This window comes from Xiphophorus couchianus, chromosome 4, assembly GCF_001444195.1.
Source record: "Xiphophorus couchianus chromosome 4, X_couchianus-1.0, whole genome shotgun sequence".
NCBI classification, from domain to species: domain Eukaryota; kingdom Metazoa; phylum Chordata; class Actinopteri; order Cyprinodontiformes; family Poeciliidae; genus Xiphophorus; species Xiphophorus couchianus.
The window spans coordinates 10,018,984-10,043,831 of record NC_040231.1 but is presented as its reverse complement, the minus strand read 5'-3'; the positions used below and the strand labels follow the sequence as shown (position 1 = coordinate 10,043,831).

The 24,848-nt window shown below is 37.3% G+C and overlaps 2 protein-coding genes across 3 annotated transcripts in view; both read left to right on the top strand.

The window, feature by feature from the left end:
• Positions 1-2,657: 2,657 nt before the first annotated feature.
• On the top strand, positions 2,658-9,270 carry lrrc28 (leucine rich repeat containing 28). Of its 2 annotated transcripts, XM_028015684.1 has the most exons (11): positions 2,658-2,829; positions 3,248-3,350; positions 3,818-4,058; positions 4,167-4,207; positions 4,293-4,330; positions 4,415-4,552; positions 5,624-5,830; positions 5,922-6,024; positions 6,524-6,699; positions 7,892-8,051; positions 8,173-9,270. In XM_028015684.1, exons 3-11 carry the CDS (start codon positions 3,891-3,893, stop codon positions 8,240-8,242), a joined length of 1,101 nt encoding a protein of 366 aa, XP_027871485.1. In that variant the 5' UTR covers positions 2,658-2,829; positions 3,248-3,350; positions 3,818-3,890; the 3' UTR covers positions 8,243-9,270. The 2 variants fall into 2 exon arrangements, with proteins under 2 accessions (XP_027871485.1, XP_027871484.1); XM_028015683.1 differs by lacking the exon at positions 3,248-3,350 and having other exon boundaries at positions 2,659-2,829.
• Positions 9,271-13,493: 4,223 nt separating this feature from the next.
• LOC114143266 (synaptosomal-associated protein 25-A-like) overlaps positions 13,494-24,848 on the top strand; it is a 34,745-nt gene continuing 23,390 nt past the window's right edge. Inside the window, exon 1 of the mRNA XM_028015136.1 lies at positions 13,494-13,654. The gene's annotated coding sequence lies outside the window, so the exon portion shown is untranslated. The remainder of the gene's footprint in view (positions 13,655-24,848) is intronic.

Below are 24,848 nucleotides of genomic sequence, written 5' to 3'. Positions count from 1 at the left end.
ATATTACACTTCGACTGGATCATTTCACTTGCCTCTCGATCAAAAGCTTTTTTGAAATATGTGGGCATCCATATGTTGAAGTAGCTTCTGTTCTTTCTTTTTCAATATTTTGTAAACGTTTAATGTGTATATTGAAGATTTGTGTGACTAAATAGGACTGAATTTACCTGCAGCATTCAGTTTTCCTTTGAAATGCTTCAATAACACTAAGATATTGTGACCTTAAAGGACTGATGAGAGAAATACACTATGAATCCCTTCTGTTGGAGAAAATAAAATCTTTTCTTCACGTTTGAGCATCAATAATAAAATGTTGACCTATCTTAATCGAGGACCACATGGAATAGTCTCAAAAGTGACATTTTAATTCAATTCCCAGATGTTTCTGCTATTTATTTTTTTTTTTTTTGTGAAGTGGTAATCACTGTACAAATCTCCCCTTGAGTTTTTTCCCTTTTTTTTTTTTTGTTTTGATCTCATTTTTATGTTCTTTTGATATTCTGGGAGAAGGCTTTGTTATTACTTCCTTCAACCATCCATCTACCTCACTTTTTGTTTTGTCCAATCTATTTACTTGTATAAAACACAAAATATGTCATCTCAGCTGTTTAATCTCACTGGGTGCTGTGTAAAGGTCAAATTCAAACCACAAACCAAACCATTGTGGAAGCAGGCTAGGGGCTCGGACACATCAAACATTCTTTATGCTACTACTAGAGAACTTGATCTTTTTATATAGAGATGCTGAACAAATATATATATTTTCTTTATGGGAGTAGCTTCAGTTGGCTAGTGGGCTCTTTTGGGGGGTCTGTATTTGCTGATTCAAGTGAAGCCTAGTGGAATGCAACATGAGGTATGAGATGGTTTCACTGGACCATTTCCCTCTATGACACTACATTCTTTCATTTGTTACATATAATATTCCTGAGTTGTAGCTTCTTTCTGCCCAGCAGCTGTTCCCACCATGATTTGATGACTGTAAATTGAAGAAATGTCTCTAGAGAGAGAAAGCACTTTCTCTAAAAGCAGACCTGTGCTATATTTTATCAAGCTTCTTGTTCTATCCTTTCTCAGCCAGTCTTGCTATAAAATACTAATCAATTTCTGAAATCAGGTTTGTTTGTGGTCTGATTTTTGCCAGATTTTTAGTTTTATTTTTTTTCTTCTTTTTACCACTGGAACACCTCAGAGGTAACATAAAAACAATCAAGTTTTTGTTTCTCTTCTCAACTCATCCCTCACTTTTTTATATATATACACACGTTACATTGACAGTTTGTTACATTTATTTTAAAATATGTAAGTTATTGATAGCCTTCCAAGTCCTGGATTTCTGTTAAACCGATGGTTTGGACTGATGTTTCATTTTGTTTTTTCTTTTGTACATGCTGTTGTAAGATTTTTTTCTTGTTGTCAATATATTACTGGGATAAAATGATTGGCTGAAGGAAAAGAGAATGTCTATTTCCTCGTTCTTTTTTTTTCTACACAAAATTTAAGATAAATAAAAAAATGTATGCAATTTGTGTGGCATGTCTTTATTTGATCCCGTTTGAACTATTTTACATTGAAAGGAAAACATCTGACCATGTTAGTCCTTTTGGGTAATATTTATAACTAAATTTAGGATTTTCTTAATTGAAGCACCTCTGTGACAAACCAATATTGACAGGAAAGTGTATATTGAAGGAAAAACATAAATTTATCACATAGTTTACCTTTTGTGATAAACCGTAGACCTGTTCAGGATACCCAGTAATTGCTGGAAGTAGACACCAGCCTCCTTACAATAAATATGGCAGATGGATGGATGCTTTAGCATACTACATGGGAGAATCCATCGGCAGAAAAATTAGTGGTTTTAAACTCCATAAACCTGGCATCAGGTCTCAAGAAAACATCCTCATACATTGGAACAAACAGCCTCATATGTTAAACGGACTCAAAATGTCCTTGGACTCACTATTGCCATGGTGAATACCCAGTGGTTGCAGCGTCATACTGTGAAGATGCTTTTCTCCATCATGAACAGCGAAGCAGACCAGAGCTGATAAGAAGGATAAAGCTTTAAGGCTACAAAAAGTGCAAGTGTTCATCTTACAAAAGGAACATAACCTTAACACATACAGCCAGAACTACAGAGAAATAGTTTAGATCAAAGTAAATTCTTGTCTTAGAAAACCCTGGTCAAAGTCGGTACACAGTGTTGTGGAAAAAAATTATTTCCAAGCAGATGTTAACTTATAATAATTTTCCCACCACAATATATTCAATAAAAAAATATATTTGGCTAGATGTAAAAATGTATATTTACATATGCTCTCTGTCTGATCTGACTGATCTTAGGCTGCTTTTCAACGCGAAATGGACAATAGTTTCAGCCTCTAGATGTGAATAGTGGGATGAGTCCCATCACAAAAGATAGACATTTGCATTAATTGCAAATATTTACTTACTGGGGTTGAACATAGATGCATACCACAAAACTTTGTCTTGGTCTATTAAAATTCCGATAAGATAAGTTGAGGTTTCTGCTTGTAAAGTGGTATATACAGTATCTTGCCGCTTTACAACCACTCTTCGTAGTGCAGTTCGGTTACTTACCAGTTGGGGGCAGCAAAACCCCAGCGGCGCCATCTCGGCCTTGAAATGAAAAAGAGAAGCATTTGTGCGGCGACGCAGGCTTGTTTACGACAGATCATTGTTGCTAACCTGGAGCTTCTTGTTCGGATGTTTAGCTCTTCCAGGGCTCACGGGTTTCTTCCGTGAGATGAAGAGACGATGTTGGCCAGTTACGGTGTCTTACAATGGTCTCCTGTTACTAAGGTAAATTATTTTTGTTTTAAACTGTGTGTTCTGCTAGTAACCAATTAGCAAAGTGGCTATTGCAGGTCACAGATCTGACTTGTTTGTGCTAAAAAAAGAGAACAGCGGACAGGTCCTACATGCATCATTAACCTTTTATTGCTCTTTCTAGCCTTATATGTACTGGTGGCTCTTGCTCAAAACCACTACAAACATAAAATACTATCTGGTCACATTACTGCATGCAGCTGTCGTTTTTTTTTGTTTTTTTTTTAACTTTCTCTCTCTCGCAGGGGTGTCAAACTCCAGTCCTCAAGTTTGACACCCCTGCAATCCTGCAGTTTTTAGATGTACCACAGGTACAAAACACTGGAATGAAATGGCTTAATTACCTACTTCTTGTGTAGAGGCCTGCTAACGACCTAATTATTCTATTCAGGTGTGGTGCAGCAGAGGCACATCTAAAAGTTGCAGGGCAGTGGCCCTCCAGGACTGGAGTTTGACACCTGTGACTGAAAGGGTCTCACAAGAGTAATGTGCAGGTGCCTCTCGGCGAATTTGAGTAGCATCTAAAATTGCTTTTATTTCAGCATTTTATTTCAAAATGAAAATCATATTTTTATTTGAATTTGTTGCACAGATAGCTAGATTTTAAGCTGAGTTGTTTTTTGTGTTGATATAATTTGAAAACTGAACCTATTTTTCCTATTTTGTTACACTTAATGTTTGTTATTATCAGACACACCTTCCTAAAAGTAGTTTTTTTTTATTATATTAGTCCAGAAAATATTTTCCGTAAAGTTTCATCGTGGATTGCTGGAATCCCAAAGCCTTATAAATAAGGCTGATATTTTCCAGGCCAATAGATCGGGACATAGTGTGCTGTATTTATATAATATTATATAATTAATCAGTATTTTGTATGGGGTTCACATTTTGTGCACTAAATTAACTTGTTGAAGAGATTCTAGTTGATTGAGATGAACCTGTCATGTTTGTTGACTTTCAGGAAACAGTGATGCTATAGGAGATTCAGGCATTGCCTTCATCCTTCATCCAAGAGGGGAGAGCTTTCCTGAGAAATGGCAACTGAACTCCACGAGACTATATTCATGGCCAAGCAGGAGCGTCACAAAAACCTGTTCCTGAACTACAAAAACCTGAACATTTTTCCTGTAGAGCTGCTAAAAGATGAAGGACTACAGTTTCTGGAGAGATTGTACATGAAGAGAAACTCGCTGACTACACTGGTATCCTCACAGCACCATCATCTGTGATTTTAAAAAAGCACTCATGAATGACTGACGTTTTGTTCCTGAGATCACTTATAACTTCTGCTTTTGTCCTGTTTTTATCAGCCTGATAATCTTGCTCAGAAGCTCCCGAATCTTATAGAATTGTAAGTGCTCAAATTGCTCAGATATCTTTATATTTTTGTTGAAATTAAATATTTAATTTAAATCACATTTTGTATTTGATTCAAGGTACCTTCACTCAAACAACATCGTCATTATTCCTGAAGGTAGGACTGCAGTATGACCATGAAATTGTGCCATTATTTAAAAAAAAATTAGATGTAACTACTAACTAATCTTTTGATATCCAGCTATTGGAAACCTGGCACGACTGCAGTCACTGGACCTGAGCAATAATGCCCTCCAGATGCTCTGCCCAGAGATTGGGCGTCTGAGGTCTCTGCGACACCTGAGACTGTCCAATAATCAACTCAAATGCCTTCCTCCAGGTAAATGTTATTTCAGTTTTAAATTTACAAACAAAATGTTAATTTAAAATACAATATTCTTTTATTAACGGAGCTAAAAATGTAGGGGAATTTCATGGTCTGAATGTTTATGTCACAAAAATAGAAAGTAGTGAGAGCAACATTGTCTAATGGTACGTGTATTTGTTGTGCCATTCTGTGTTTTATACACTTCCCAATCAACCTCCTACAGAAAAGATTAGGAACGTTCTGTATACACCCTGTGCATGCAAAATGACAATAAAGTCAGTCTAAGTCTAAGTCTGTTTCAGGTTGATTACATTTTTTTTTACATGGAGAGGTGAAGACTGGAAGAAGTTGGACTTGCAGGATGTTTTGAATCCACTCTTTATTCAAGAACTGTTTGTAAATGATATTAGGAAACTTTACTGTTGTACAAATTCATCATAGCACTCACTTCTTTTTTTGGACAAATTAGTTAGTATTTGTTTCAACCAATCAGAAGAATTCCTAAGAAAAAAAGTTTGAACCAGTTTTCCCTTGTCCAACTTTGAACTTCCTGTAGGATTAAGTTGGGTCTTGATGTTTTTGTTTAGACATTCATGGCCTTTTTGCTGCCATTCTTGGTATGATTCTGTTGTCTGTAAGGTTCTGCTTCAACTTGTATTCATGTGCATTCACACTCTCCTTCTGCCATTGTTGAGAAAACTCTACATAGGTGACAACCTACTTATTTAACACACTTTAACACTCAAAAAAGTGGGCACATTTGTGCTGTTGAATCCCAAGTGCTTGTTTACCACATGGATGTAAATCCTCAGTTTGCCAGCAGATGGCGTCTGAGCTCTTCAGCTAAACTGTAGAATGAAGTTATCCACCACCCATAAGCTCGTGTTTTGTCATAATGTTAATCTTCAGCAGTTATTGTGCACTCTCACGTACTATATATGGCTATTTTTGGCCTCAAGAGATTTTTAGTGTAGTCCTTTGTTTTTAAAGTGTACTTTGTTTTAAACTTTAAAGTCCCAAATAACCACTCTGTTCTCCTAATATTAATGCTTCCTCAGCTAATATTTGTTATTTTTCACTCAGAGATTGGTGATCTGCAGGACCTGGAGACCCTCGACTTGGCTATGAACCAGCTGATGTCTCTTCCGGACCGCCTCCACCGCTGCCTCTCCCTGCAGAACCTCACGGTGGACCACAACCTTCTGAGTCATGTTCCCCGCCAGCTCTGCTGGCTGCACCGCCTCAACCAGCTCTCCATGGCGGCCAATCGCCTAACCTTCCTACCACTCGGTCAGTATGGTGCTGTGTCTGCGATCGACTGCAGTGATCTGGATATCATGAGCCATCGCTCATGAATGTTAATCGTCTGCCTGTTTTATAGATCTGGGCAGATCCCGAGAGCTGCAGTTTGTGTTTGTAGATAACAACGTGGATCTGAAAGGCCTTCCCTCCTATCTGTACAACAAGGTCATCGGCTGCAGCGGGTAACATCCTTAACACTGACAGCAGTTATTTCAGAAGAGTATTTCAACTGGGTGTAGTTGACTTACTTGGATAACTATTAAAATCACTAAGCTGAGGTGAAATAACAAAAAACTCTGACATTAGAACAATTTTGATGCATATGAGAGGGTTTAGTGTGACGCCATCAGCCAACAAGCAAAATTATCAATGAGTGCCTGTGGAGAAATTGAGTTTTCACTTCAGTGCAGCCTTTTTTATCTGGAAAAAAAAAAAAAAAGATCTACACACGGTTGTTTGGTTAACATCTTTCTCTCTGATTTCAAAGAATAAATTTCTAAGCCAATGATGTTACATTTCTGGTGTTTAATACGGATACGGCGCAAGCCTCCCAAACACATGCATATCAAATGTGCAGAGTCTGCACTTTTTGGCAGGATATAATGGTAATTATCACTTCAAGCTCCTTGTAGTACAGCTGCTCACTCAGGTAACAACTTTACCTGTGGTGTGTGTGTGCAGGTGTGGCTTGTCATCTCAGGCTCTGGAGGGGGGCAGCATGGGTGAGGTACTGACTGAGGCCCTGGTGGGGCTGCCGGCTGAAGTGAAGGTGATTGGTTCGCAGACGGATAACGTGGTTCCGCTGGAAGAGCTGGCTATGAGGACTATGCATCGCATCTACCATCACCGCCCAGCAGGTGGGGGCAGGCTGTAACTAGAATATATGGATTCTGCAGCCTCTGAAATATCACAGTCTTTTGGTCATTTCAGTTTAAAAAAAGTCTTAAATATGTTCAGATTTTGTCCTCAGTTTTATTTAGTTACTCCTTAATTTTCTAAATGTGTTTATTTTTCCATTAACCTTCTTGCTGTCCTTTTGGAAGGAATTTAATTGCCTAACATTCAGTATTTTTTGACCATGAAATCCATGAAGGCAGTTTCATCATAAAAGTGACTCATCGCTGTTTGTTCAGGGAATTGAAATGAAAAACTTCCTTGTCTCCATAACCAGCTCCTTTAGGTGATTATGTTTAAGCAGATCTGTGTAGTAAATAATATTTGTATTAGTTAAATGTGTTGTCAGTAATGTTCTCACGCTGAATTACTATCTAAACTGCATTAAAGTTAGGTTGTTGAGTGTGTCTTGCTGAAGTATTTTTTTTTCTCTTGATTTTTTTTTCTCCTTTTGCTCCATTGTAACTAGAGCCTTTAATGTATTTTATTGGGAATTTTTTCAGGATAGACCCAAGTGACGTACTGCATGGTTGTAAAGTAGAAGAAAATCTATGACTGCAGCTCCTTCAGAGTTACATGAACCTCTTGGCTGCTTCAACGATTGATGCTCTTCTTTCTCACCATGTCAGTGGTGGATGACCATGTCGGTGTCCCAACTTCTTCAAAATTTGATCCCAGAAATTAATTTATACACAGGAAAACCCCAATTATTAATATGGTGGTTTCCCAAATCACACCAGATTTTATTAATGGGTATAAAAGTAAAAAAGGACAAAGTACAAATTCACAGCAAACTTTTCTGATTTTTGTGTGAAATTTTTTTTTGTGGTTTTTTTTCTTCCACTTAATAATTATGTGCTACTTTGTATGGGTCACTCATAAATCCCCATAAAAAATATATTTTAAAAAAGCTTTTAAGTCAGATGTACTTCATTGTTCCCAGATTTGGAAAAGTGTTGGGCAGCATGACATAAAATAACATATAAAACACAGGAAAATAAAACAAATTTCAATACAATAAAGTGGAGAAATATTATGTTAAAATTTTTATACAAGTGTTCAAGCTATTGATCCCCAGCTAGACAAATTAGTTTATAAATAAAATAATTGACTGTCCGTTACCTCGTTTTAATCCGTCCCATGTTGTATTTTCAGGCCTGAACTTGCTGCCTCCCATCATCCTCCCAAAGAGCCTGCTGGACCTGCTGCAGTTCCCTCTGGGTCACTGTCACCGTTGCAGCCAAGCCATGTTCACCATCATCTATCCCAAGCTTTTCCCTCTGCGTGACACGGCGCTGGCCGGAGTCCACCGCAGGTCAGAACAAACGTCCCCCTTCTTTCTTTTTCTGTCCCGGTACTGTCCCTGTCTTATCTTCAGGATAAATGTTTTTAATTAAACTTGCTTCTTGTCTGCATTTCCGCCCCTTCCTCTGCAGAACAACTGTGAGTTTTGTGGCCTACTGCTGCTCTAGTCGCTGCCTCCGGACCTTTGATCTGCAGGGGTGACATCACTTCTCTTCTTTGTGATCTGTCTGCGCTCATGAAGGTGACAGATGATATCCTGTCATTTGTGATGAGGCGCTGAGCGTCGGAGGCGTCCTGTGCAGGAACTCTGTTCATCATTACGACAAAAAGAACCACACAGAAACTCTTGCCTTGTGACCGACAGACGTACTGCTCCTTGGTTAACACTACAGCTCTTTGAACAAAGACTCAAAGCGCTCATGATGTTCTTATGTCTAACCACCGAGAAGTAGAATATTCTTGTGTGTCTGTGGTTGAGGAGGGATCAGTGTGCTCCATCACTAATCGGGTTGGATCTGAGGTAACTACAACACCCCCCCACTCGCATCGAAGCACTTTTTAGAGCAAACACTTGGATTTTTGTGAAAGTTTTGAGTCATTTTTCACAAAGTTTCCTATAGCAGGCACATTTATTTCTTTATGGAGTATAACCAAATGTTGTGTGTTCTCAAGAATATTTGAAGGTTGTTATTTAAATTTATGTTTGATGTGTAATTTTAAAGCGGCGAGTATAAGGCTTTGTTCAGTTACCCAACAGAAGGCAAATACTCAGGTCTCTGTGCAGAAGTCGTGTATCCAATTATAAGGTGCAATGTTACATTCATACTCAAAATTATAGTGTCCAAAAAAAAAAAGCCAGTTAAAGTTGCAAGACCAAACTGTTCCCTTTAAATGTTTTTTCTTCCCACTGGTTCTTCATTTGTTGCACAAGTTGCAGGATTTCTTATGGCTTTATTTGTACATCAGGTTTTTAAAAATTATCATCTTAGAAACAGTTTCCTTCCACCATCTAAAACATTAAGATATCTCATTTTGACAAAAGTTACATGAACCAGAAAGCTAACACAAAATACGAAAAAAATAAAACGCAATGCTAGTTATTTCTACTCCACACACATTTTAAGTTTTGTTTTTGGTGAAAACTGTGTGACTGTCTGGCTGTACTGAGGCTTAGATGTTGTGAAGTTCATAGTTGTTTGTTTTGGAAGTAAATGTTGTCTGATCTTTGACTTAGAGTGAATTTGACTCAATTATTTGATCTGAGGTGAGAATTTACATTTCAGGCTCGACTCTTTCCATGTCTTCCTGCTTAGTTCGAGCAAACGCTCAAGAGGGAGATACACAGCAGCTCTAACTACAGTGAAAGCTGCATGTATTGATTCATAGTGGCCTAATATGTATGCACACCACACTTTCCAAGAAAGAAATACACACAGGCTCATGGTTGTAATGTAAAACAATTCTAGAGGCATGCTTAGTTTCACATGGCACTGCAGCAGCAGGTTTGAAGCCAATGGCAGTGTCTAAGCTGCAGATCTGGCTAACATTTGGAGTCCTGTACAGTTGTTTGTGTCAGTGGGTCAGGAGTGGAAAGCTGATTGTCTTCCTATCATGTAGGATAAAATCAGATAAAGAAATTATGTTAAAAAAACATCTAAGGAGGGCCAGATCCAGGATTACCAGGAAAGCTTTTCTTAATATTAAAATAATTCCTCATTATTGACACAAAAAATATTTCCAAGTCACTGGGCTCTGCTGCTCTTTACATGGCAAACCCTCCAAAAACGCAATAATATGTGTTGCTGTGGAGCTAGAAGCAGTGCCTCCATCACCTGAAACAATGGTGTGTTCAGACTCTCTGGTCTGTAGTCAGACTCTCTGACCTCCCTCACCACGTCTCGGCTCGTTGCACATTTGCATTAACACACATTCATCCTGCATTCTTGTGTGAGACTTCAGGGAATGCACAACCTGCTGGCAATGCACCCAAATAAGAGGTAATATGGTATGTTATTTCCAAAAATAACACACAGACAGGTCATTCAGCAAGCATTCAGAAGAAATTTGATCTAATTTTATCTTTGTTTTGCTTTGGAACAAAAGGTGCAGTGTTTAGTGCATATCTGTACATAGAAACAATGTAGAAGTATTGACCTAAACATAATGATCCTAAAACATATTTTTATAAATGCTGTATGTAGACAATTAGTCTTTAGCTGTTTTGGAGTGTGTTTATAAGTTAATCCTCTATCTGGCACAACAAAAGTTAGTTTTAGCTTAAAGATTGCTTTTGTTGTCAGTGTGTGCACCGTGCTGTGCATGAATGTGCCCAGGACCCAAGGACACAAATCAGTCTTCATTTAATCAATGACAATTAAGTGAGATTCATTGTACTCATCACTTGGGAGGGATCTCTTTTAATGGGTTTCTCCATGGGGCCGTTAACTTCAAGAAGACAAGGCTAATCCATCACGGGCAAAAAACAGATTGGCTCAACTAACTGGATCTTCTGAGGAGGACAGTGATGGTGACAGAGGTAAGTGGAGGGATGGTGGGGCGGGAGAACGTCCTGCAGCAGTGATGAAAACACATTGTTTAAAGTCATCACACTGAAAAGTCCAATTGATTTTGGCAGCAAATGGATCTCAGACCTTGTTTCTGTATCACCATTTCCTTTCTCTGCTGCTCATTTTTTTCTTAATTATTCTTTTCTTCTTTTTTGTTTCATCTAGGACCCACTGTGACAAATGTGGACCAAACTATGTTGATGCTTTGGAAGATTTGTGCTCAGTTTTTTCCCACAATATCCCAAAATAACATTTATTTGACCCCCCACTGGAGTTCAAATGTATCTAGCAGTGTATTTATTACATCACATTACCGTACCCTGATGCTAGGTGGAGGCGTTATGTGGAACAATAGGTCCACTTGATCTGCATCATAAAGACAAAGATCTGGACTGGACACATAAAAACTGATTACAATCGAATGTTCTTATAAAAAAATTTGACTATCATATTCAGCAACCAGATTTTGTTATATAATATTACAAAAACAAATAACAGCAAATAAGGAGAACAAATTCAACACTGAATTTGGCAATGAATGAATGAATAGCAACTTTTACCATCATGATCGTCATAGGGAAACAAATTGGTTTAGAGAAAGGAACTTAAACTTTTTTTTTTTTCTTTCAGAAACCAGGAATCTAAATCTACTGATTATCTACTTTAAAATGTGACCTTTTCCAGCTCCAAAGAAAAATCACATAATTATCAAGTTGAAGGTTGAGGTAGTTTAAACCTCCACAAAGATTCCTGTGGCATGCCATAAAAGACATAATGTAATGAAATGATGTATAAAAATGTAAGACTGCTTTTTTACTGTGGGATGTAATGTTCACTAATCTCATATAATGTGGGGGCTGCTGGAAGCCTTCTGTGCAGTGTAAAGCCCAGAAAAAGATGGCAGCACCCCGTCTTAAAACTGTGTTCTCGTCAGCTTGTTCCTCTGTGTGTCACTTGGATGCTATTTAAAATTCATGAATCTGATCGTATGAAGTCAAGGGCTCAAGGGGAAAACAGCTGTGCACACCCTGAGCAATCTCAGAAGGACAGGGAGGACCGTCCAGGTTCATGTTTATGGAAATGCAGACACAAGTTGCTGTAAAAATCAGCAGATATTAGCATGTTTTGAACTTGCACATGAAAAGAGATGCAGAGAGCTCATTGGATTGTCTGCATTTTAACGCCTCTCTTCAAATAGAAATCTTGTTGCTCTGGACGCGATGGCGGTTAAGTGTTTTTGCAGCTCTTGCACTGAGTAAAAAATGCACTGTGATGTTCTGAGTTGGAGTGAAAGAAAGACAACAGATGGCAGAATATGTCCAAACTACTTCTCTTTCGAATGCACTCACTACCTGTGTACTGAGAATGAAATGCTGGGGTGCATATTTTTCAGAAGGCTGAGTTCAGACAAAGAGAAAGAAGGTCAAGGCTGTAAAAGGTGTGCGTGGAGAAACAAAGCACTGGAGAAAACTGACAACATTGCAGCCACTTGTCACTTCAACACTGAATCTTAAAGCAGAGCAGCTTTTGCATGTTTCCTTTTAAAATTCCCCTTGTTTAGGTTTAACTCTTTTTGAAAATCAATTCACATTTTTTTTATTTTTAACTCGGTGTGTTTAAATCCTTCTAGAGTTTAACTACTAACCTATCAGATTTAGGATAATATACAAACATATCTAGTTTGCGTCCTGATCTTGTTTATAAATGACGGGAGAATCTGTTCACAGTAGAAAGAAAGCCAACATGGCTTTGAGTTGGGCTGAGATGCCCTACCTTTTATTCACTGCCTCTGACGTCAGAGGGCGCGGCCATTTTGTGGGCAAATACAATTCAGGAAAGCAGGAAATTAGAACTCCGGCTCTTCAGATTAAAAGTCTTATTAATTTAGAAAGCATAATTTTGCTGCGAGAATTAAAGTAGCATACATGTTTTTTCACAGGGATAATTTTCTACTAAAAGCAAAAATAATGTAGAATATTTGCATGTATTATGTTTTGGTGAATATTTTCTAGATTTTGATGTATTTCTAATGTAATTTCTACTTTCTAAATCATATAATACAGCAACTACCATCACTAATACTATTAGTACTATTACAAATTATGGGAAAAAAAGCTCCATTAGAAATATCAAACTCAATTTTGTAGTTCCTATTAAAAGTATCCATATCAGCTCCTCCTCATTTCAGAAAAAAAGTGTCATCACAACAACAAACTCTTATCTGTTTTAAGATTTTAGGTGACAGAAGAACACAAAGTAGTGCCCAATTGTGAAGTGGAAGAAACCTGGAAGATAATTTCCTTTCTTATCACTAAATGGTTGACAAAAAAGCTGTGCAATTTTATTCAACTCTACAGATGCAATGCTTTGCTAAACATTGAAGCTGTAAATCAAATATCCTTTGTTTTGAAAATTTTCGTTTCAACTCTAGTTGTATCTTTAAGACCATTGTACTGATCTTAAGTAACCCACCTTCTCTTGGAACCCCAGTTCTCATTCTTTTGCAGCCTTCAGGATTACATTATCTTTAGCTCCATCTATCTCTCCATCACCTCTCTAATAGCGTTATGCTTCCTAATAATCTTCTCCCTGACCTGCTTTGGGTGTTTCTTGGATATTGTTTGCTCATTAATGTTTTCTAACAAACTTGTTATAGCTTCACAGAACAGATCTATTTATACTGAAATTAAAAATGTAGGCTTTATTTACTTAATTTGTTGCACAAAAGGTTTTTTTGAGTGTGTGTGTGTGTGTGTGCTGAAAGTACTGCTACTGCAAGGCCTAAAACTCCTCGAAAAGGACTGAGAAATATAGTTTTTGCTCGTGACTCCCGTGCTGATTTTATTTAGCAAAGGCTAAACCGGAAGTTCCTCTGTATAAATCCGCCAGGCGTAGCGCGGTGGTTAAGGAGGGGGGAGGGTAGTGTGTTTCCACCGAGGTTAGTCCTTTAAACCGAGCTTTGGAGCGGACAGACATTTTCATCCTGTCCACACTCACACTCACAGCAAAACAACAAGGGAAAAACGAGAGAAAGAAAGTTAAGCAGGTAAGTTTGACTCTGTCCTTTTCCCCCCTCTTAATTTTGACATTTAAATATAACCGCACCGATAAAAGTTTAAAGAAGTATTCACAGATGTCCACTTCATAAGTTCGCCAGTAGCTGCTTGTTTATCAGAAGGATATGCGAATTGTGACAATGAATCTTTTTCGTGAGTAGTGCCGCTTTTTAAGATCTCTCCCGAGATTTCTTCTTATTGCCTTTATCTTTTTTTTTTTTTTTTTTTACATAAATCACATTTAGTGACACCCTAAAATATTACTGTTGTGGAGCTTTTACTTAAATCCCACTTTCCGTGTGAAATTCATTGGAACTGCCTGTCTGTTGCGGGGATTATATACTGTAGAGGTGGGGAAAGTGAATGTGGTTCAGCACCCTGGACAGCTCCGAAGTGCTCAGCTGAACTACAGGCTGCGCTGACGCTCTACAGTCACAGTCAGAAAGCACGTACAGAGGTACTTCACCTATGAGGTTTCCTCAAGTTAATGAAGAAAATCAATCTCCCTCTAATTTCTGGTGTAAATCATGAAAGAAAAATATATCAGTTAGACAAAAAAAAAAAAAAAAAAATTGCCATAACATTGAGAGTCATCACTCGACATATACCTTAATTACATGTTTTCAATTGCTTTTAAAGATGGCGTCATGAATGAGAAAGAGATGTTAGGGAAATGTTATTTCCCAATGTTTTGTCAGTTTGTCAGATTTAGATTAAAACTGGACAATAATTGTATGTCAGCTTCGTTGGTGTATTTGTTCGGTTATCAGGTTTCAGCTGCTATGCGTTAAAGCCCTGTTTGCCATCAAGTGCCATTTGGCCACTTGGATGAAATTTCACTGTTTGTCACCACATCTGATTCAGATCTCAGTCCCCAAGATCCAGCAGCTCATGGAGAGTGGTGAGGACAAAAGAAAGAAAAAAAATCTGAATAAAATATGGGCTAATTGCAATCAGTGTCATCAGTATTCACAAGTATTCGGTAAACCAATGTCATGTTTTACCTAATATCATGCAACACTGCAAATAATTTTGAATAATTAGCAGGTGTGCCTTTGATTTATTATTTTTTCTGCAGCATTTACTGAGAGTATATGATAAACAATTGACACTATTCTTTTCCTGTGTTGTTGTGGTGAAAAGCGTGATGTATGTCAATGTCACTTTATTTTTAAAGCAACTTTTTTGATGATAATTAGAGATTGGTTCAACTCCAATCCATACTAAGAGACAGATTTAAGTTCCTGAGCAAGCATGTTGTGAACAATAGAAATTAAAGACTTTCTTTTTCCAGCAATAAACCTTCAGTGGCTGACAGAAAAAAAATGCTGCACTTCTCCAAGAGAATTTTTATGGTGTAAAAAATATGGATTTAGGGACAGCAGTATCTCCTGAGCCTCATGCAGGGTGGAAACAGCTAATCAGAGAACTGCTGAATTAGAATAATACATTTTGATTTAGCCAGAAAAACCCCATTAAAGCAGAACATTTCTTCTTCCATTGAGCTTTGATCAAGGTTGAAAAATTAGTAGAAGCAAAACTGAAGCAGTGAATTAAGCAACATGATTCACAGCTTTGAAAAAGTCCCTAACTTATCATGGACAACAACTTTGAACATGGGTTCACAAGAGCTTCAGATAATCTTCAGCTGTAAGCAAGAACATCACAGGTTTCCCTGGTTTGTTCCTGTTTCTTTCTGATGAAGACATGCAGTAGAAAGTTCTCATCTCTAAAGCTGTGAAGTTATACAAGCACAGAGTTGTGCTCTGCCTCACGCAGATAAATGCTGCCAATAGTTGTTAAGAACAAGTTTAAACTTTTACTACTAAAAAAAGCATGCTGGCCATCCCTGTTTCCTGTTCTGCGTCAGGACTCGTGGTAATACCAGTGAGGATGTAGGGCTCAGGCTGAGTGTTAAGCAGGTCAGCTGCGTATTCTGCCTTCGTTTGGCAGCCTGGTGATGTTTGTAGCCAGGAGTAAACAAGTAGATATTTCAATTAGGACAGGAAATGAACACCCACACACAGAGTAAAAAAGGAGTCTGACTTACAACCAACGGAACTGTAACATACTGTAGATCAACAATGCTCAGCTACATTATCATACCAAAATAAATCAGTTTCATAATGTATAAAGAAAAAAAAAAACAGTCTGAAAGATTTTTGCTTTACTATTCCATTGATTAATCTGCATCACATAAAAGAAACAAAGACGATTTTTATATATTTGACAAGATTTATGTAGCGTCAGCTCAAAAGTGATGAGACTTCAATTACAGAATAAACATGCTAGCACTGAGAATGAAGCCAATATTGATTCACCAGCTGTCAATACTAGAACCACCAGGGGTAGAACCACCAAAGAACTGACTTGTTTTGGATCATTCGAGGCTGTTGAATTTCGCAGAACAAATTTGAATTTTTGCTCTGGGATTCTGTCACCTTCTTGCCTCTCTTGGCTGGAGAGATACCCAGAGACTGGCAGCTGTCTGTTCTGGCTCAGTTCATTGAATATCTTGATGATTCTCCATGTTAAACAGAGAACCGTGTTAGACACAAAGAACGATATTTGCTAAAGGAAGTTACCAAATGACCCAGAGAGTGTGGTAAACAATTTGATGTTAATGGAAGTATTAATTGTAATCAAAATAAGTAATTGTAATCAAATAAGACAGGGTGATCAGTCCTCCTCTGGCCCAGTGAGGCTGAGCCTCCAGAGGAGGAGGACTTCAAGAAACATGAGCTAAATCATGTTACACCTGAGGAAACATGGATTCTATTAATAGACTAGAGAAAGGCAAAAAATGTAATCAAATCCTCGTTGCAGATAAAAAACAATCTCATAGCTGGACTTATTTTTGCACAGAAAGTTGGAAACATGGAATTATCCAGGATTTAAATAAGTCATCCAAATTTAACGTTATGATTAACCGTGTATTCTGAGTCAGCAAAACAACATAACTCACAAAATCGTTCATATTTTGGAGATTTAGTAAGACTCGTTTCAAAAGATCCAGCAAGAACATTTTGAAGAGAGCTAGAGGAAAACAGTCATTGTAGGTGACGCATGCAATTTGACCTGCTCTGTGCACCGCAGAATATTTTCAGTTAGATTGCTAAAAACATTCCCAATGTTTTAAGGAGAAGCTGGAACTTTTCATCTTATTCTTTCAATTTGAAATGTTGTGATGAAGAAGAAACCAGGCTGCACATAAAATCGGCTTCCTGGTGGGAAAATTGTACCTGCTGTCATCACACATAAGAACCCCTTTACCACCACCTCCTCCTCTTCCTCCCCCGTCACTCCACCAGAAAAAGGTGAGAAATTACCACCAGGCTCCAGTCCAGTACTGCTACATCTGTTAAAAATAAGCATTATGCACACAAGGACACGTTCTCCTGTCACCTCAGTGGATTGATCACATTTTCATGTTGCCCACCTATGAGGTTCGAACATTTAAAGCTCACATTTTTCCAGCAGGATGCAATAGTTGCAATGGAGGCCCAATTTTTGTCAGAATAAATCTGCCAATCATTCGCCACACTTTTGTTTTATAATTTGACACTTTCTTTTTCATATTTAAATGTTATGACACAGTGTTACACACTGACCTTTGTTTATTTTTTTCCAACTCTGTGTTGACATATCTGTGCGTTTGGTTGCTTGGACATTATTGCAATGCTTCTCAGTCGATCCTAAACGTCAACAGGCAACACTGCGAAAATTCTTCTCACAATATTTGAGTGTTTCGTGTGACAGGGAGTAAAATTCATACATTTGTTGAACATGAGGGATCCACACAATGCCCTCTGGTGAAAAGCCCTGCATGTTCTTCCATTTTCTTTCATTTCACACCTCTTGTCCTCTGCGAGCTGAAGTGGCAGCTGTGTTCAGAGCTTTTTCTCTGTTTTACCAACCCCTCTTTCTTTTCACACACAAACAAATCCCCCCTTCAAACACACACAAAATGTACTCCAACTCTAACGCTCCATCAGCCTGTAATTTCTAAGTTCCCTGAAATTGTGACATGATCTCCTCTTATTGATCAGGGTGAAGCGGCAAAGTCGAAGTAACCTGATTCCAACAGGCAACACTTCTTGCTGTAGAAATGCTCCTGTGCTACCTTGAAGGCAAGGTTATTGACTTCAGGGCAAGAAGAATAGACAAATAATTCCCATTTGGGAAGAGTTTATTAGCCTGTTTTAGACAGAGATATGTTTATCACGAGAGAATCAATGTATTTAATGCATACAGTTGTCCTGATTTTTGTTCATATTCAATGTTTTCCAATAAATAGTGTAAAAAAAGCATTCTGCTTTTTACAATTTAAACTTTATTTTTTTTCAGATTTTCAAAAAAATGATATCAGAAAAGGATCAACTTAACAAATACAAAAAGCAGTAATTCCATTAAAATTTCATAAACAGGGGGAAGAAGCGATCCTAACCAACTTTCCTCCCATTACATCCACCATACAAATCTGAGTAAAAGAACGTCATATTTACAGTCAAACATGGTGATACACACATGCAGACATTTTCGGCTTTTTTGTCACCTTCTGACCCGATAACTTGTCATAATTGATGAAATCATGAATTTTGTAATAAAACAACTTTAATGTTTTGGAGTGACCTTGTCAAAATTCAGTTCTAAATGTTTAACACTGGAAAGCCCTGCAATGTTTCTGCAAAAATGAGTGTCTCAAATTCCTCCACTGTGCTTTAAGACTCTTTTTGACAATTATTGTAAAAGCCAGATGACAATTTTTCCACTAAGCAAGTTTAAGCAGAAGTTAATTAGTTTTTCATGTATGGTCAGGTTGATTTGGACACCTTCTTCCACCCATACAAAAGAAACTTCTCATTTTTAGCCAAACTGAATTTATAACCGATTTGGAAAACGGTAAACATTGAACAAATGCTAAACATAAATGTGTAAAAAGAGTAAAACACACAACAAAAACTTTACTGAAATTTGTTTTGTCATCTGAAACATTTAATTGGCACCAAGAGGAGTCGCTTTTTTATTGCTCTGCCTCTCCCTTTGAAAAGTCGGTGCATGCAGATATGCATAATTGACAACCATGTAAAGAGCAGCATGTTGACAGGTGTCATCTTGAATGTGTGCATGCTATAGCAGCGAGCTGTAGGTCTGTTTGTGATTGAGCTAAAGTGACCAAGAGATGGTTACGGAAAAGGGAAAAATGTTTGATAGAAAGTGCAGAGACTAAGAGAAAGAGTAGTTTATGGGTTATGCAAGTATTTTCATGCTTGTGTGTGTATTCTGTGTGACGACAGATTAATCCAGTGGGTTTTATCCTCTGTGAATGGGACAGTGGGACTTTGCCGTGATTATCCCTGCAGGCCTTGAATGATTGCTTTGAATCTCCTGTGCTTCCCACATTATAATGTTTGCCTGCCTGCACACAGTTCTGTCTTTCTGCTTTATAGGTAGCATGCTGACAGACTCACTTTAATTGACCAATCACGAAATTAAAGACAAAGGCTCTTAGTGGCAGCTATAAATACTTGTTTTTGTCAAAAGATATGATTAGTCTTTTGAAAATCAATTAAAAAGTTTCAAAAGTTAAGGTTTTCATCTGCGTGATCACTCGTCTCTTCCGAACTTTGTTTTCTGCCAGTTTCTTTAATCTGCTTGTCTTAACTATTGCCTGTCTGTGGTAGTTTTCCGCCTGTCTCTCTTTTGGATTATATATAAATATTTATAACGAATAAATGCCGGAAATACAATCTGCTCAAGTGAGACAAAACATTGCCGACTGCTGGGAAACTGCTGTCTGTTTTTATTGTAGGGTCTGTAACAGTATTAAAACTCAAACCTGGCATTTTGGGAGTTTTTATTCAGTGGGAGAACTTGTATGTCTTTGTTGCTGAGTTGTTTTTCTAAAACTTGAAAAATAGAATGTTTTGTTTATTTTGTTTTTAAAAAAACCTGTGCACTCCTGTTTTGGCATGTCTAAAAAAATCTTGAGAAGTTTTTTTTTTTTTTACTAATGTAAGTTACTCCATATCTCATCTGTAATTTTCCACAGCAGATTTCTCTGTGTGTGTCCCTCCTGCCTCTCCATAGGGAACGCTTTAATTCAGTGAGGCCATATTGTCACAGCAGGCGCTGCTGTCGGCAGGAAATCGCCTTGTTCCTCTCACACTCAAACGTTGTGCTTAACCCGAGTGGAAATCAGGAAGTTTGATTTTGATACAGAGCAGTATTAAAATTAAACACTGCATATTAAAACAGTTGAAGAAATACTTAAACAAAATTTTTAGAAATATTAGTTTGAGCTTTTTGGTCTGCACAGCAATGTCAAAGTGGACAACTGGAAAATGCGATGCATGTTTGTATACAGTATGTCTACAAGAAGCATGTAGTTTATTAACTGTCGTTTCAAAACAGTGTTGTCCTAAAAGACTCATGCTATCACTTGTTGAGTTTTTCTTGACAATATTCACAAACAAAAATTGTTTTTCTTGTAAGCAAGGGAAAAGTGCACAAGCCTCTAACTACTCAGCTGATGGGCAGTGTGCAGCAGTAGGTGAAGGAGGTGGAGTAATGTGTTATATACTGCAATCGCTCCAAGACTTTCACTAGCATCTCATGAAGTGAAATGGATCCAATAAAATGTTAGTCTGTCTGTGCGACGGGATTGTTGTGGACTGATTTGGATATATATTTCTGGACGTGAATTGTTTTGCTGTTTCAATAAATCTGCCTGTAATATGAGTAAAAGAAGCTACTCCAAGTTTTTCTGTCTATACTACTGGAGCTGCATAATATATCATCAGTGAGGCAGAAAGTGGAGGGTGAATTAGCCCTCAGGCTCTCCTCTTGTTCTCTGCCCGGGTCAGATCTTGGTATATTTACAGAGTATAGGTCAACGGTGTGTTTGCTCTGGGGGTTTGGTTGTTATAATTAGAAAACTGCAACATATAATAACTATTTAACCATAGAAAAAGAAATGTTTTGAACACTACATCCCCTCTGTGTGAACCCAACTTGACATTGTAGCAACAACTGTGCAAGAAATCCTGGTGTGTGTGTGTATGTTTAAGGATTTTACATGTGTATATGAGGCATGTTAGCATCTCTAACCTCTCTGATGCTTGGATTAAAAGAAATATTGTTATAATTTTGAACATGTTGGTGTTGTTGTAACAAAGAGTAAGTGAAGTATGTGAAGTGTGTATGTGAATAGAGACAGTTATTAAGTTATATTCTGTGAACTAGATCAATTAAATCTGTGTGTGTTTATTTGGTTTGGACAATGTAATCAGTTTGAAGTAGGATTGATTGTGTAACCTACCAATGACAATTTTGAAAAGGTATTTTGTTGGTTAAAGGAACAATATGGGTTTTTTATTTAAAAAAAAAAGATAAAAGTTGCTGTAAAATAAGCATTTCATACAGAAATATCAGATATATGTGGTTGAAATTTGAAGATTGGGTCATCACTAGTTGTTTTTCCACAAAGGCATTTAAGAGTTTTTAGTACTCAGTGATTTACTGCTGCTTATCTAACATAAAAATATGGGAAATGGTGAAACTGTAAAATGTTGATGTTGGTTTATCTGATGAAAATTATTCACACCCCTTGAATGTTTTCACATTTATTTGCATTATAACCATATGAATTTTTGCTGTTTATCAGAAGTAACCAGAAGTAAAGTAGTGCTTAAAAGTAAAGAGGAGCTTTTAATTTAGCTAGGAGACACTGGAAAAGAAATTTCAAGCACGGTCTGTGATAAAACTGATCAAATGTTTCCATGTCATGTTTATATCATGGATGTTACGTTTTTATTTTTAGATTGCATAATCATTATATCAGCATATTTCTTTAATAATTAAGGACATACCATCATACATACACCATCAAAACAATTTGGAATAAACAAATCACTGCTAATGTTGGCACAGTTTTACCCAAAGAATAATAAACCAAAAGATTCCCGTGTTGTGTTAAGTTTCTGGTCCCACCCAGTGTCTTTGTGCAGAAGCATTACCCTTCGCAGAACCCTTGTTATTAATAGCCTGACATGGTGAGTCTGTGGACAATGTGACTTTCACTTAAGGGGACACAGAGGAGAAGTTAGGAAAAGCTGTCTATTCAATTTTAGATTCACAGGTTGTCAGTTTTAATTTGTTACTGTACATTTTCTTTTGCATAAATTATGAGGTAATTGGCCTGCTGTGCACAGCAAGCCAAACATTGTTCAAATAAATAATACAGTTGCTACTCAAAGCTTAAATACTATATTTATGTCTTAATCACTTATTTTATTTATCTTTCACAATATCACAGCAAAGTTGAATGTTTCCCTTTTCAGAAAGCCAGTTGCATTAGTTCACTCTGTGCCATGCAATTGTGCTAGAAATAAATTTACATGCACTTAGACTAAGAAAGCAATACCAGAAAAAGCAAGACTAATTTCAACTCCCGCTGTGTTTTCCGACTCGTTTCCTTCTGCACCTGGAAAAGATCTGTAGGAACAGACAAACATGCAGCAGCTTCCCTAAAATCACCAGATTTAGGTTAGCGCCTCTGTAAACCCATGAGAAACATGCAGCCAAACAACTGAAAACCTGACCTGGTTTCCATGACTGTGAGATTCAGAGCAGCCACCCTGTCTTGATGTCCTATTTCCTTCACAAACACTGTTTATCTTAGATGGACACGCTTCCTGATTGATAGCCGCCTTTTCATTGCAGAGGCGAGCCAGTTTATCCTGACAGAATTACATTCTGCTTTAGCTAGGGATAATTAACATGGCTCCTTTCTTCCTTTCAGTCCTGCATCCCTGCCTCGCTGCAGGTAGTGTCAGCTGTAGTTGCAGCTACTCTGTAGATCAATGCAGATAAATACAGCTTGAAAATGTTTTTTTGGAGGGTTTCTTCTAGTTATGTTGATGTGTGGAGACATTGAACAGTTCATGTTTGAGATGGAGTTCACATGACCCCAGTTTACAAGGGCCTGATTGTTTTTATCTAAACATTGACTCTTCATTGATATCCTGTGCTTGTGCATGTTTTTTTTTTTTCATTATCCTTATTTTTCCCAGGGGCTTTTGCCATAAACCTTATACAAAAAGACATGGGCAACCAATTTCTTGAATTTAAGCTTTTCAACCTCAGTCAGATAATTTAAGTTTACATTACATTTTATCATTGCTTGGTCTGGAAATGAAGCAGTTTCAAAATATATTATTTTCTTCAAAGAGGCTGCTGCATGTCTAGAAGCTAAATTTAAATTTTCAAGCAACTGTTATATCTGTTTTTCACAAATTAAATAATCAGTATTATTTTATTTTTCAATTATAAATTGATTTATTATTTTTTGTTGTTCGTTTTTTTTTTATTTTTTAGAAGAAATCTATTGACTTTCAGAACTTTGAAACATATATTTTTTTAACTGAGTTCATGTAATTGTGTAGCAGACACTTGACAGGACTGATGTTTGTTTCACACCCAGCTGCAGGCTGCAGACAGCGATGTGAAGTTAGACAGTTGTAACTTTTCTTAAAAAGTTTCAGAAATTTAAAAAAGGTAAATTAATTTTAAAAAAGCATGCATCAGATAACACTATTTACTTACAAAAATTACTATAATTTATGCATTTTATTATATCAACTTGCTGTATATTTGCTTTATGGAAAAGACTTGAAACAATCTGTGGTTTCAGACAGTGATGCATTTCAGTGAAAAAATCCATTTTTATTGCCTCTTGCTTAGAGGCAATAAAATGAAGTTTAAAATAAATAAAACCTTTAATATAGAGCATAGTTGAGGTTTTATCACACACTAGGATTGTAAGGCAATTTCAATGTGCCATTCAACACACCTATTTAAGGGTAATTGTTTGCTTTGTTTGTTTACATGCTGGTCAACCAGGTTGGCAGACTCAATCAATCCAACCCCCCCCCCCCTTTGCTTTTAAGAGTCTTCTTAAAGATTTTGTGCATAACAAGCTGGTAGTAATAAAGTAGCTGCCTGGCAGAATCAGACTGACTAATAAAGACAGGTGTAAATAATAATAGACTTAGACTTGTACTTTATTGATCCCTTGGGAAGACTCCCTCAGGAAATTGAAGTGTACAGCAGAGACAACAAAACAACAGGCTAAATTTGGAAATGTAGATGAGACTTTAATCTGAAATAAAACTATCATGGAATCTTTGTTTTGTCTCCTTGGCTCACTTCTCTCCTCTATCAATTGCTTTTTTTACTGAGGGGGTTATAGTTTTGTTATGAAGACTGTTGCCAAATCAGTTTAAATTTTTCAGTTCTACAGCTTTTAGGATTAATGCTATTAATATTTCAATCAATAATTCATTGTTGCCCTTTTAGTGTCTCTAGTGTCTCTTTGACTCTATCTGCTGTTATGCTTGGGTTTGTTGCTCATCCCTGCTCCATGTCTGGCCCAGTTTCCAAGAACAAACCAACACCAGCTGCGTACAGCCACAAGTGGAGTCACTTCTGTGCATATTTGACAGATAGTGATGAAGAAACAGACTTTTATGTAAGTTAATAGAAAACATTTCAACTCAGATCTTTCATAATATACAGTAATGCAGGCTATATATTTATAGACAGAAACGGCATGGAAAGCAGATGAAGAAGAGACAAGAAGACAGGAGATGAAGTCAGGAGAGAGAGAGAGAAAGAGAGAGAGAGAGAGAGCACAGTGGAGACCAAATCCTCTTTCCCTGCTGACTTTAATCTCTCCATGGGATGAGCCTGGCAGTACAGTCCTTCCAGCAGCTGTCATTCAAGACAAGTGATGGCCAGCAGGGGGATGGGGGATGGGGACACTCGGACCCTACTGTATGTCAGCTTTTACTGCAGATGCATGTTTGGATGTGAAGCGTGTGTAGCATGTTAAAGAGGAAGGGACTTTATCATTCAAATATGATATCAAAGGGATGGCATAAGAAAAAAACACTGAGAAGTGGATGTGAATCTGAAATTGAAATTTGAATAAGCTTAATCAGAAATACTTGAAAATATTAAAACCTTATCCTTTTGCTGCCATTCTCTAATCTATCTTCTTACCAATTTTGTCAGGACTTAAAACATTATCTCTCCACTGGACTGAAAATTTGGTTTATAGTTCTTTATTCTGTGCTGAATAGTCATTTTATACTTTTTGTGCTGTATTTTAAAGATTTTAAG